A 14,802-nucleotide genomic window follows, 5' to 3' on the forward strand; every position below is an offset into this window, starting at 1 on the left:
CACGATGGGGTTAAGACCACAGAGTAAGCTGTTCTGCCAGGCTTAGCTCACCTTGGGAGGGACTAGGTAATCAAACCTTCAGTCTACCCGAGAAGCTCAGATCATGACTCTTACAAGTCACTCTTGAGTTCCTACACCAACAATGGAGGAACTTTCACCACCATAACTAAGCCAAGTTTTGCTGGCTGTGCAATTTTTTCTGAATGCTGTATGGAAAACCCATGAATCCAACCTTTGGAAAGTTTGTAAGTAAACCATTTTTAACTTACCAAGTGTGTGGTCTTTTTCTATGCTAGGGGAAGAGAGGAGTTTTGGAACTCACAAGGGCATATTTTAAAGGTCCAACAGCCTATATTTCTACACTTTGCTGCATATTTTGTGACTTTGAATATCTGTCACCAGAGGGTACTTGCCCCAAACCTGGATCTTGGCCTCCAGGGAATTCTTCCTTTCTATTATTATTATTATTATTATTATTATTATTATTATTATTATTCCTTTAACTAGCATCTCAGGCATGTTCTTCTGAGTGTACCACTGGGGTAAGGGCATGACGTGAAAGCACATGATGCAGCCATCTTGCTAAAGCTCCTCCGTGTCTGGATTACTTCCGTTCTATGATGGCAGAAAGATCGAGTAGAACTATATTAATTAAGTCAATGAAAATCCAACAATTTATAGCTCTTTGCCAACAAAGCAGGTGAAAACAGAAACCCATTGGGCATTCTCTACCTCTCAAAGTTTGTAATATATTGCAACACTATTTGGGGGGGGGGGGCGTCTCCTCTTTTTTCCTTCTAGAAGAACTTCAAACTGCTTTCAAGCTCTTTTAAGAGTAAATGGAAGAGAGGAAGTGAGAAATTGATAACGGGAGGCTTCAGATAGATCTTTGTGATGCTAGTGCAACAGGGCTGCCCATGTAGCTGGTTCAGAGGTTGCAGCCCAAGTGATGAGTGGTGTTCCTTCTCAGGTTCCTATAATGCCAGTGCTGAGGGATCTGCACTGACTGCCTGTTAGTCACCAAGTTGGTGTTCACACATTGCAGATGTACATGCAGAGCTCTAAATAAATCTGGACCAGGTTACTGGGAAAAAATATTCCCCTGCGCTGCCCAGTAAGGACATTGCAATCAGCTAATGGCACCCAGTGAGTTTCCCTGGAGCCTGATTATTACTGGCTTGTGGTAACACGGTGGCAGACTTATTCACTTGTGGTGGTACCAGTGTTGTGGAATGCCCTCCCTGTTGAAATATGAGAGGCGCCAATCAGTACCATCCTTCCTCTGCCTCCTGAGGACACATTTGTTTAGGTAAACATGCTCCTGAATTTGAACTTCTGATCTTATTGTTTTTGCTGTTTTTAAAGTGTTCTAATTGTTTTTAACTCACTTCTTTTATTTTGGATTTTAAGTAAGGTAGTTCTGATGTTCTGATGGAATTGTCATTGTGTATTGTGTGATTGTTTTATAATTGATTTTTAGTTGTTACCTGCCTAGAAACGCTTTGGCCATACAGTGGTGCCTCGCAAGACGAAATTAATTCGTTCCGCGAGTTGTTTTGTATTGCGAAAATTTCATCTTGTGGTTTTCTAATGTAAGCAAAGCAAAGCAAAAAAAAAAAAGCAAAAAAAATCGTCTTGCGAAGCACGGCCATAGAAAACTTTGTCTTGCGAGTCAACAAAAAGATTGCAAAATGCTTTCGTCGTGAGAGTTTTTTTGTTGCACGAGGCATTCGTCTTGCGAGGTACCACTGTATAAGGAGTGTATGAATTAAATAATAATAATAGTGGTGTGCAGTTTTTCCTTCTGCTGATAAAGGACAGTTTAAATTGTGTGACATTTGACATTCACAACTGTCTTTTTGTTTGGTGATGGGTAGATGTAATTTGCAATCTCATCCTTATTCAGAATTATGTATCCTTTATATTTTGTGTACTTTAATAGAATACATTTATGTTCTTGAGACTTTGGAGAGTTTTAGTCCCCCAATCTCAAGGGCAACATTTCCAGGAAACAAGACTGACAAACTCAATGCTTTCTTAAGTCATCTTGGTGGTCTTCAGACTGTGAATGCTGTCAAATGAACTCAGCTGCAGAATCTATCAAACTCAGTGGGAGAACCAAGCAGTGTTGGATGAGTTTTATCTATGTCCTGGATAAGGAATTGTATATATTTTCTTTTCTTTGGCTTTGGGTCTGATCTTATACACTTGGAAACATTTTTAGGCTATAAAGTATAACATGGACACTTTAAGTGGAAACATAAATATCTTTAGGTAGGCTACCACGTTGTCTCAGTAATTTATAAGCTGAGAGTGGAGAGAAACTATAGACATGAAATATTCCGATGGCCTGTAGGTATATGGTGTGTAATACTAGATACATAAGGATGCATTCCTCTTAAAATGGCTATTTCTCCCCTCTCCATTCATTCTGCAATGACATGGTTCTAAGAAATAGTCCAAATAGTTGTTTGACCTTACAGCTGCCACACAGACCATGCTATGCAATGATCAGTAAGGTTCTTCATGCTTGGCAATAGAGGGGTGGTAAAAAAAAAGTAACAATGGACACTTTTTAAAAATCTGATTGTGTTTGAAACTTGACTCAGGAGGACAAATCACATTCTAATGGGTGATGAGAAGAGAAGGGCAGTTACAAGTCTGATTCCACATAATAGATTGTCTCATCAAATTAGCTTTGTTTAGACAAAAAGTAAATTAACTTTGGCTATATAAATTAACAAAGGAACTTTAAAGGAACACTAGCATGACATAGCTGAATTACAGCTTATCAAGCTGTTCAGTCCTATTCTTTTCAGCTCTGGATAGGGGCAATGGCTTTTTGCTCTTCTGCAGGCATGAATTTACTAAGCATTCATATGATATCACCAATTGTGTTATCACCAATTCCTGATGGTGTGAAGGGTCACTGTGCTTAATATGCAGCTGAATTGACAGACTAGCCCTTCTCAGAGTAGACCTGTTGAAGGGAATAGGCATGGCTAACTTAAGTGCATTCATTAAATACATTCATTCTGAATTATTATTATTATTATTTGTTGTTATTGTTACCTGCCTTTCTAGCATTAAAAACAACCCTGAATGCAACTCTGTACTTTTTGCATTTCATTGGGAGGAATTTAGTGTTTTCTGAGCACAAGCATTTCTGCTTGCCAGACAGAATGACCCTCCCCCTTCTTCTCCCCCTGTGTTGTTCTGGGGGTTTCCTGAATCTTGAGCATAGATTTAGGGGCGGTAAATTAATACCTGCAGAAGAACAGAAAGCTATTGCCCCTATCCAGAGCTGAAAAGAATATGACTTCATTAGTGGGTGGCCCTTGTGTGCTGGCTTCTGCTAGTGCACCAGGTTAGTCGGATCCAGGCCATTGTAATTTAAATCCAACTTTTATAAATGTTGTTCCCTTTACACCCATGTTTATAACTGCCAGCTAAAGACTGCACTTTATACATGACATGGAATCTAATCCACAGAAGCTCAACAAGACTCAACAAGAAGTTTTTGCTTCTGCTGTAATTAATGTGCTAGCCTTTAAGGTGCCTCAAGAGCCTTTGTAAGCAGGGCCGGATTTAGGTTTGATGAGGCCCTAAGCTACTGAAGGTAATGGGGGCCTTTATATGTCCAGCTGCCCTTTGTCAACAACAAATTATGGCTGTTTTGTGTTGAATATATGCAATATGGTAATTTATAGACCTAATAGGTATCTAAAGCCATTTCACATAACAAAATATGCATTTTTATCAAAGTACAGTAACTGTTGAACTGTTGAACTGAAAAACACTGTTGCTGTATGTAGGTTTTATTTTATTTGTTTTTTATCTTATATTTTGGAAATGTACATCCAGTGTTTTTTTCTTTACATTTTTTGGGGGGCCCAAGAGAGTGGGGCCCTAAGCTATAGCCTGTTTAGCTTATACGTAAATCCAACACTCTTTGTAAGTTAAGTCAGTGATGACTGTCATTAGATGCAGTGAAGTATTTGCACTGAATTAGAAGAATATGTTATTAATGGTCCTATTGATCTGGGGCTTGTTTTGTTAATGTGTTTATAAATTTAGCCTTCCTTTTCTGCTTCAGGTGTGGAAATAAGTGAATCACATTGAGACATGGATTTTGACTCTGTCTGCAACCAGCAGCTCCTTAGAAACCAACTAAAGAAGCCCCACGATGTTGAAGCACAGAACTGTGCAAAAGCATGTTGCACCTGCAACTCCAGTGTCGTATCGGCAAGAATACTTCCACCCCCATCCTACCGTCCCTCTATGTATATCTATAACAGCAGCGACTGGGAAATTTGTGAGGAGTTACGGCTTCGAGAGCTTGAAGAAGCCAAGGCTAGGGCAGCCCAAATGGAGAAGACCATGCGTTGGTGGTCAGACTGCACGGCCAACTGGCGTGAGAAATGGAGCAAAGTCAGAGGTGAAAGAAATAAAGCCCTTGAAGAAGGGAGGCAACTGAAGCTTAAGTTGGAAGCCTCGATGAAAGAGCTGAGTGCCCTGAAAAAAATAAACCAATGTTTACTCACAGAAAATGAAGATGTGGAAGCTAGGAATGGGAGGAAAAAGAGCTTTGCTTTTTCTGAAATGTGCTTGATGTCAGAGGACCATTTAGCATCTCTGGAGAAAGAGCCTGTTAAACATGTCCAGAACAACAGGATTTTTGAGGTAGAAAGTCCCTGTCAGGTAAATAGATATGGGTCTTTTTTAAATCACAAAAATGAACCAATTCCCACCACAGTTCTAAACATTCTGAGGCTGCAAATCCTTTACCCACTTTTTCATTTCAGGACATTTATGCGACTGAAAACTCTTTAGGAGACCACCAAGATAAAATAATCAATTTGGAGATTCTTGATTCCAGAGGCAAACACACATCAGTTTTTCTGGAAAATCCTGACACAAGCAAAGAGAATGAAACCAGATCTCAGGAAGATGAAGTAGTACATATTTCTGTGTTGTATTTGCATCTTCATGAATCAAGGAAAATCTTGCAGAAGGAGCAAAAGTAAGTTAATAACGTATTTCCTTTTGTTTTTTTTAAAAAATCCCCACATTTTTCTCCAAGAAAAACTTTTAACGGGCCCATTTTGGAATAGAATTACAGTGTATGTTGCAGGTAGTGAAAAGTCTAGTTCCAATGCCAAATTCATTGGGGACTAGTTCTTATTTTCCCCATTTATCTTTCTTATTAACTTTGCGAGATGGTGCCTGTCAACAACCTGGAAAAAGGAGTAACATGCCTTTATGAAATGTTCTTACAAATCCTACTGTCTGCTCCACTGTGCAGCATTTTAAGAACTTACTATTGACAGAGCAGTGGTGTTGAGTGTGACTTATTCTGGTATGTACTGTTGGCAGCTGCTGCTAATGATGGCAAATATTTATGAGAGACATAAACAAGAGGACATTCTTACCCAGAGAGAATATCATATTAAGAACCAGTTCAAGAATATAGCAACGGTGCCCCTGCATACAGTTGTTCACCAGTTTGGTCCTACACACAGCCATATGAAATTAAATTAGCAATATGGCATGTTTATCCTGTCCTGTAATTATTTCCAGCTTCACTCCTATCTTTCTAGTTACTCGAGGGCTGACAGTGGCAGAGCGATGAACCCGAGTCTCAGATTTGTCTGTTCACTGAAATAAACCTATGGAATCTATGTAACTGAAACTATCATGGACCTAAAGCTACCATTCTACATTAAAAAAACATCCAACTGGCAGCCAATACCATTCAGATAGAATGACAGCATTGGAGGGGACCTTGATGGTCATCTCATCCAGCACCCTGACACGGATACAAGTTTTTCAAGCATCCTTCCTTCTGAATTCTAAAACATGCAGGGAGCCTGTATGGATAAAAATGGCTTCCCACTTCAGAAGTTATTTCTCAGCACTAAAGAGACCACAAGGAATTGTGCAACCCTGCAGTTCCTTTGTATCCATGTTGCCCCTTCACATGAGTAATGTGTAAATAAGTACAGTTGTACCTTGGAAGTCAAACGGAATCCGTTCTGGAAGTCTGTTCGACTTCTAAAACATTCAGAAACCAAAGCATGGCTTCCAAAAATAGTTCGCAAACCGGAACAGTCACTTCTGGGTTTGAGGTGTTCAGGAGCCAAAACGTTCAAGAACAAACCTGTTCTAAAACCAAAGTACAACTGTATTCAGTTTCCCACGGGGAAATCTGGTCTTTAGTGTTGCATCAGAACAAATGGCAATCGGGTTTTCTATGGATTGTTGTTTGTTCTGATCTCTATCACAAAAGAGCAGGTATTCCAGGGGAAAGTGGCATGGCAAAGGCAAAACTACTTGGACCCATGCCTAGAAAGCATGGGACAAGTGGGAAACTGCTCGGAAGGCACAGGGGCTCCAACTATGAGGGCTCTGGGTGACCCAAGATGGCTCCCCTGGAACAAGTGGAAGTGTGGAGAAGCCCTTTGTCTTCTTCCAGTGTGTTTCAACAACAGATGTAGTCTAGCAGCAGCCACTCGGATTAAAACTGCACATGCTTAAGCTCACCTGTTTGCAGGTTTGGGCTGCCCATTGCTTTTGAAAATGTCATTCCCCCTAACACAAGAACTGCAACTAAACACTTCTGCATCTTGAAGAATACAGTCCTGGAACCCATGCAATATTTTAAAGTATTGTTTGTTATCATTCTTGTAACACTGCAGAATCCGCTTATCTCTGGAGAAAGAGATAGAGAAGCTGAAGTCAGAAAAAATTCTATGGAAATGGAAATATGAGGAGCTAAGAAAGTCCAAGCAGCAGAGTCTAAAGCAGGTATGTTGCAAAAGGCAGTTCCCATGAGTAACTGAAAAATAAATGAAAGTGCTTCTCTTTTGTTGTCTTGCTCTCCCATACGTACAAACCTAAAATGCAGATTATGAGTTATGCCGAAGTAGAAATGAATGCATCTTCCATGTTTTATTACATATCCATGAGTAGGCCCTACCCTGCTTTCAATCCACCTTCCGTCTAATTTAACATGGAAGGGTGTCCACCACCCTTCTGAAGCTGTGTCTGGGTCAAAGTTAGAAGGTCAGAGTTACTGCCTCAGATCCATACGTGCACTGCATTGGGATCTCTTACAGAAGACAGCTGGGATATAAATGTAATAAATCAAGATATGATCATCTGAACACAGCTTTTTACATAAATTGCTCTACAACAACAACAACGACAACAACAACAACAACCTCATGGGGTTCTACTATAAGGTAAAATGGATTAGACTCCTATATATGATACCTAATGCACTCGCTGAAGGTCAGTTTTAGCAAATTGTGTATTGATTGTGTGCTATAGAAAATGAAACGATAATTAAAATCTAGTGGCAACTAATGTTTTAATGCTCTAAAATGGAACCTATGAAATAATTAGCAGGATATAGAAATATAGCCTCTCCAGAGAACTTGCTCAGGTTTCAAACCTTCATATATGCTATCATTTATTTAAGACAGTTATATGCTGATTCACATTTCTGAGCTGTGGACATCAAAACAAACCATAGAAAAGGAAGCAATAAAGCAATAAACATAAAACTGAACACTACCTTGAAATAACCTGCTGGAACAAGAAAGCCCTTAATGAAGGGGAATGCCTGTCTAATCTCAGCTGGGAGACAAGCTTGGGCCCACTGCACTTAATGCACAGCTTCTAGTAGTCATAAAAACATAATATTCAATGCTAAGTCTCATTATAATATTATTATCCTTGATTAGAATTGAGTCCTGAATTGACGTGCCTTCTGAAATAGGGTGGGGAGGGCAGTACATATATAAAATAGTAATAATGTGAGCATCCATCGAAAGCTGCAAACTTCTACACACTAACGTGCAAATAAGATGCTGTTCCCAGATATTAATACGTCTGTCCTCTGATAGTCCTATGAAAGTGACGATTAAGAACAGTGTTCATTTTAGTCCAATAAACTTGCAGGTTCCTTCACTGACCACTGGTGAGCAGTATAGACTTGCAAATGCTTTGTTGCCAATAGCATGAATTCTCCCCCCCCCCCAAGAAAATGCATTTGCTCTTTATAAAATTGCTTTATGTTAGGTTTTTCTTTTCTTTTTCGAAAGGCTGTATTTGTGATTTGAATATATAGCTATTTGTATTAGCACTTACATGTAATTGCATTGCTGGATGATATAGTATGTTCCCCATAGTCATTTTTCTCTTATCTTACAGAAAACGTAGCTAGGTTACATAGGTAAATTAAGGCAAATTATCAGACTGAACAGAAAGAGTGTATCTGGATTTTGTTTAATCAATGTGAAGGATGGATGGAAATTATTTTGAAATGCGACATGTGTGTTCAGCAGGTCTTTCAGCTGCAGGATAAATTGCTTGTAAAATGTATGGTGCAACTATAAATCACCATAATGCTTCCTTAGGGTGATTTCAGATGCTTCATTTTATCCAAAACAATATTGCATCTTCAAGATCCACATCAATATGGCTTGTTAAAGGTTAAATCGGTTTTTAAATTATGTTTGAAGCAACCTGGGTATGTCTCCGTCATAGTACATGACGAGAGAATCAAATTATTGGGTGATTCCAATGTAGATAAAAATGTTAAAAGAGATTTTTGGAGGTGCTTCCAGCACAATTAAAAAAAAATGGTCCAGTTTATAAAAAATTGCACCTGACTAAGTGTAATTTGAGCATGGAAACACTGCCAGCAGATTAATGGAAGATATTATTCCACATAAACAGCTGTATATTTCTTTTCTGTCCTGTTCTCAGATATTATGGTTTTCGTAGATTTATTTATTTTCAAGTTTATATGTCTACCTAGATCAGAAGTTTCCAATGTGCTGTATTCAAACTGTTATTGGGGTTCAACTCACATCAACTTCAGCTAGCATGGCCAATGTTAGACATCAGGAGGGCACCACAATGGTTACCCTGACCTAGATTAATAGAGTCCTTAGTGCCTGAGATAACTGCTTGAACTGTTAAAGTGGGTGGGGGAGCTTAATCTCACACTGATGGAACCCAAAAAGCTGCAGGAAGAACATAGCAGCTTCTTGAGTGTCTGGAGTCCCACCTTCCTTCCTACTTAGGGGTGCCGGATGCAAAAATGGTTGCCAGGGGCAGATTCTTGCATCTTTGGTAGTTGTGTAGAAGAGATGATTGTAGTGTTTGTAGTTTAAATGGACAGGACAGAAGCCCTATCCTCTTTTGCATCATGTCTACCCACTGTAGCCCTTTATGCCCTGCTCACCTAGAAAGCTGAGTGCCCCTCTGCAGAAACTGGCAAGGCAACAGGTAGAGATGCAGTAAGAAGGTTAACGTGGAACTTTGGATTGTGGCCCTTCAATCTTAGCACTGCATTTAAGTGCAAAAGCAGGAGTGGGGAACTGGTGGCCCTCCAGACAATAGTAGAGGGTGTGATGAGTTGCAGACACTTCCCTGACCTTCTGGCAGATGAGCCACTGCAGATCACTAGCAGGGGTGGGGGCAAGGTCACTACAGTCAATTAAATCCAGCACTTTTGCTGGTCCATTGTCACTGTGCCACCATTCCCAGTGTTTCACCCCACCATCCTTAGTAACTCACCTGCCAGAAGGTCAGGGACGCATCTCTACCCTACCATGCCCTATACTTCTGCCTTTGGGTGTTGCTGGACTACAACCTTCATAATCCCTGACCCTTGACCATGGTAACTGCGGCTGATGGTAGGAGTTTGGAGTCTATCAACATTTCGAAGGCCGCAGTTTTCCCATGCTTGCCTTAAATATTATTTTACTACCTTAAGCAGCAATAGGCTTCAGTGTGAATTATAGAACTTTTCAGAAAACCATCAAATCGGGCTTGCTAACTCCTGAAGCTGAGAAACTAAGGAATGAAACTGAATCAATAGGGGGTGCAAAAGGTCCACCATCTTGAAGCCTTGGCTGTTTAGTAATGTGATAATTTAAAAGCAGTTTTCTCCTCCACTTGGCAAATAGAATGTAAACATACAACCCTACAATCATGCATTGAAATTCTGTGTACAGTGTTCAGATAAGTACCCACACCTGCTGCAAATGTAAACATACATCCACACCTGCTTAATTAAGTATGTAGAAAGAAGAGAAGTTAGATTTGTTCTTCCATACAGCTCCTGAAACCATGTATTTATTTTTTTATTTTTTTAAAAAATCAAACAAGTTAGAATGTAAACAGAACTGTATCAACTTTGAAATGAAAGAAGGGCATGGAAGAGACTCATTCAATCATCTTTTCTCTGTGTCTTATTTAAAGCACAACTTGATTTAGTTCAGCCTTTATGTTTTATGGAGCTGTATATTGGCAATTGCATGGAAAACCTATATGCTTCCTCCTCTGCAAAATTAAAAGAGGAGAGGGGAAACCTCTTCCCTGCTTGGTAGATACAGATGTGACCATGAGGTGTTTGGGTAACACATGATCTGTGCTTAAGGTTGTATCCATGTATTTTATCCTCAGAGTTGACCTATTAAAATTAATAGCCCTAAATTAGTCATATCCATTAACTTAATATGTCTACTCTGAGTAGACCTAACATTATATACAACCCATGTTTTTTTAAAAAATAATCATGTAATTTAGATTGTTTAATAATAGTAACTGCAACAGAAACGTAAAAGGGTTAAACTCTATCTTCTTCATAAAGATAAATTCATTCACATTTGACATTTGATGTTTCCCCCCCTGAAGGATGTTTGCTGAAAATGTTTTCCCAATACACCATGCCTCTTTACAGTGGCTTGTTCACACAAAAAACGGGCAGGAAATGAATGTGTTTGCCTGGCTTGCCAGCCAATCATTAGTGTGGCCAAATGCAAAAGTAGGCAAGGTTCCTGCTCCTTTAAGAAGTGTGCAAAAAAATATGGGGGTGGAATTGACACCAATTTCCATCAAAGTGTCCTTCTCAAATCAGGTGGCCTTCAGATGATTTGGACTATGACTCTCATCCTCCTTAATCCTTGGTCACACTGACTGGAGCTTATGGGAGCTGTCCAAGAAATCTGGAGGGCACCAGACTGAAGAAGGCTGAGCAGTACTAAGTTTGTCATTGGTATGAGCTTTCGTGTGCATGCACACTTCTTCAGATACCATTTGCACTTTCGTGCATGGACACGAAAGCTCATACCAATGACAAACTTAGTTGGTCTCTAAGGTGCTACTGGAAGGAATTTTTTTATTTTGTTTCAGACCAACGCGGCTACCTACCTGTAACTAGAACTCTGGCAGAGGTGTTTACCTGTCCTCCCAGCAGGTGAGTTACTGCTGCTTACTGGGAGGGGGTGAAGTGGTGCCACAATGCTAGCTTCCAGGCTGGTGGATCACTGATGCTTACGGGGGAGAAGGAGAGGAAGAGGGGTGATGTGGCAGAGAGGTCTGTCTGTGTAGTGAAAATGCACCAGCAGAACCAATATGCCGCTCCTGCTGATGTTTACACTGTGATGACCGGTCCACCTTGCCACCTCTTCCCCTCTCGTAAGCATCACTAACCCACCTTCCAGCAACCTAGTGTAGCAGGTCCACCCCAATGGGCAATCTGCATGTTCCCAAGACTCTGGTTGAGGGGTTGTTGCAAAAACCAACAATTGTTTCAATAAGACAAGGGCAATTTGTCGAGGGAATCTCAAACACTTCCATAATCTTTCCTTTGTTTTTTACGTACTGGTATCTGCAGCTCAGAAACACCCTAGTTTTTCTTCCACCTGCTTGTTCTTTGTTAGAATTCTTGCTCAGCTGCAAGTCAGATTTCTGCTGACTTCAAGATTGTCACCCCTTTTTCCACATGGAAGTTTGTTGCCCAGAATAAGTGTGGTGGTGGTGGGGAGGAAAGTACTTCCACCAGCTGTTGGATAGGAGGAAAGATTTGCAAGAGTCAGACCAATCTCCCTAATGACTGTCAAAGCTCCATATGTTAGGAAGAAGATTGTAGTGAAGTGTTGCTTCCTTTAAATAATAAACAAGCAAGCTCAACTTCAAATCGTGAAGACCAAGCACACCCCGCTGTCACATTTTCATCCTTTGCAGCAAAGGGGCAACGAACAGCAGCAATACAGTGCGGTTTCAAGTACCATTAAAATGTTGCGTTTGATGGAAGCACGGCGCAATCCTTTGAAATGTAAACCAAATATCTGTTGTGAAACCTTGAAACACATGTGGGAATTAGCAAAGACTCTTTCTGCTTCCTGCAAAGTTAGGATGTCATTGAGGCAAATTAAGAGATGAAAGCTCGCGTTTTTACGTCAGATCTTCTGGTTCAGAATGCCCCAAAGCAGCTGCCCTTTGGAGACTTCAAATTAAATTAGAAGAAATAATTGCTATAATCCCTTTGCCTAAAACAATTTTTGCCATTTACATAGGGTTTTGAACACAGTTTGTATAATCTATTACCACTGCCACCCCTGCTGGTTTCTTCTGTCATAATCCAATCAACTACCAGAAAAGCATACTAATGAGTCTTCAAAAATCCCATTTGGAATGAACATCAGGGGCTCCAGCTTTCCCTGTCTAGTTGTGGAATCTAAATTCGCAAAGTTCTCAGAAGCAATGTAGATGAAGCAAGGCGATACACGGGATTGTGGTTTTTGCTTTCCTGTGATGGAAATTCTTCTCTTCACTAGGTGGAAAAACTTTGCCATACTATAGCAGAACCGAATGATAAATCCCTGGTAGCATATATAACATGACCCCCACTAAATCAGTTCCGGGTATGTTCACAGTATCTTTTCCCATCACATAGAAATAACATCCTATTGGCCTGATCCTGAATTTGCTTCAATTAGAAGTTCAATGAGGCTTAGTCAGTGCACACAAGATTGCAGACTAAGGGTGTGTCTGCGCATTGTTGCTACATTGTGATTTCCTCAGTTTGGATCAAAGATATTTTGGCATCAGGCACCTCAAAAATAAGAAAGGTTCATGGCAAATGGCAGGGTAGATATGGATTGTTATTGCAAGCATCATGTATACACTGCTTCCTAAACCAGCAATGTGACCATAAATGTTAAAAATCTGGAAATGGAAAATTTCTCTGGTGCCTACCTTCCTTTGATGCTCTAAGCACATGCTTATTGGTTAATCCAGCCCAGGTATTTATGCAGTCCAAAAAAGAGAGAGTGAAAAGTAAAAATATTCACCCCTTTTAACCGGTGGCTCTCCAATTATGGAATCTGATTCCATGTGAGCTCAGGCAAGCCCCTCCCTTGTTAAATTTAAATGAGTCTTAAAGATTCCACTTTTCACCATGGCCTTTGGAGCTCAGTCTAAGGTATTGTATGTTGTTCTTTGGAGCTGGGTGGGTTACTTTGGTGGTATGCTGGCGTGTATCTTCCTGAGGTGGAATTGGATATTTTAATGGTTTTAACTAGCTTTACTGTTAGATTTTATGGATTTCTATTTGTACATGGCCTCGAGCCACTTTGAGAAGCAAATCTTGTTTACAAAGCAAGCTAAAAGCTTATATTGCACAGATTTTTTACAAGTTTTTACAATGAAGAATCCAGTGCTGATAAGAGCGTTTCAGAACTTCATGCTTTTATTGCTAAGTGCATTTCTGGACTAATACTTCATACTGGCCCATCTTAGACAGCTAGGCCCCAAATTGAAGCATTTGACATCTGTTCTTATGTTGTATTTTGCAATAAAATACAGTAGTTTCACTCCTGGCACTTTTGATTGGCTTTCCCAATCTGTTCTTTTCAAAGGGGGCCATCCACATTCATTAAAATCAATGTGGATTTTGCTATTGTGAGTCAATGAGGCAAAACAGAAGAATGGGCCCAGCAAATCATCATTCCTTCAATAAAATTGTGCTTGAAAAAATACTCATTATTTTCTCTTTGTCTCTGTTGTAGTGTTGGTTTATGCTGAACTGTGACATTAGAATGGGTGATTCCTTGTGACAGTTTCAGCCTATAATTGCCTATAACAGTTGGAGTTTTCTGTTTGCCTATGCTAAGCTGGTCATGTTTGCAGTGGTGGTATGAATTTAAGTGTTCTACACTTGTAGAAGCTCCTTGTGTGTTTTAAAACCCTGGGAAACAAGGTTTTAAAAGGTCCGGCGAACCTCCTCATGTACATAGTGTCTCCCACCTCCAGAAATTCAGGCTCCATCTTGTGGTGGGTGACGAATGCAGGGAAAAAGCTAGAGCCTTTGAGCTGGATTCAACTACGGTAAGCTGTTGTGCTACAGAAGGCAGCATAAGAACTCCCGCTAGCACAATGGGACTTCCCCCTTCCCTCACCTTCTCTCCTAAATGACAAACTTTTCTCTCCATTGTGAATGCTCTTATAATTACATGCTTGTGCAGAACTCTATTTTGTAGTGGGGGGGCATTTTCTATATGAGTGTATTCAAGAATAATTTTCACATAAGACGCTTTAGGTTACAGATGCTTCAGGTTACAGACTCCTCTAACCCAGAAATAGTACCTCGGGTTTAAGAACTTTGCTTCAGTTCTTCATTTTATTTAGCAAGCTGGACCTGGAAATGGGAAACTGGCAACAGGCTGGTGGAAAAGTCTTAAGTGAGACAAAACATTAGATAAAATGAGTAGTGTGCATGATCCGATGTGCATATCAAGGGCATAATGGTATTAAAATACTCTCTGGTTGTCATTTGCTCTATGCAACCTGTCGTCAGTGTATAGTCAGGATACCTCAGAAACTATTGTTTCAAAGTAGATTCACATTGCAAACCATATATGACTGCTCTCCTCCCATTAAAAACCTTTGAAATTGTAGCATAGCTCTTTTGAACACTAATAGTCTTGTATTGATTTTATT

General features: G+C 40.0%; 1 protein-coding gene across 1 annotated transcript in view; it reads left to right on the forward strand.

Annotated features, from left to right (window-relative positions):
• The first annotated feature begins 4,104 nt into the window (after positions 1-4,104).
• CCDC102B (coiled-coil domain containing 102B) overlaps positions 4,105-14,802 on the forward strand; it is a 62,310-nt gene continuing 51,612 nt past the window's right edge. Inside the window, exons 1-3 of the mRNA XM_035126237.2 lie at positions 4,105-4,701; positions 4,806-5,023; positions 6,699-6,807. Coding sequence (XP_034982128.2) covers positions 4,126-4,701; positions 4,806-5,023; positions 6,699-6,807 — 903 coding nt within the window. The 5' untranslated portion in view covers positions 4,105-4,125. The remainder of the gene's footprint in view (positions 4,702-4,805; positions 5,024-6,698; positions 6,808-14,802) is intronic.

This window comes from Zootoca vivipara, chromosome 8, assembly GCF_963506605.1.
Source record: "Zootoca vivipara chromosome 8, rZooViv1.1, whole genome shotgun sequence".
NCBI lineage: Eukaryota > Metazoa > Chordata > Lepidosauria > Squamata > Lacertidae > Zootoca > Zootoca vivipara.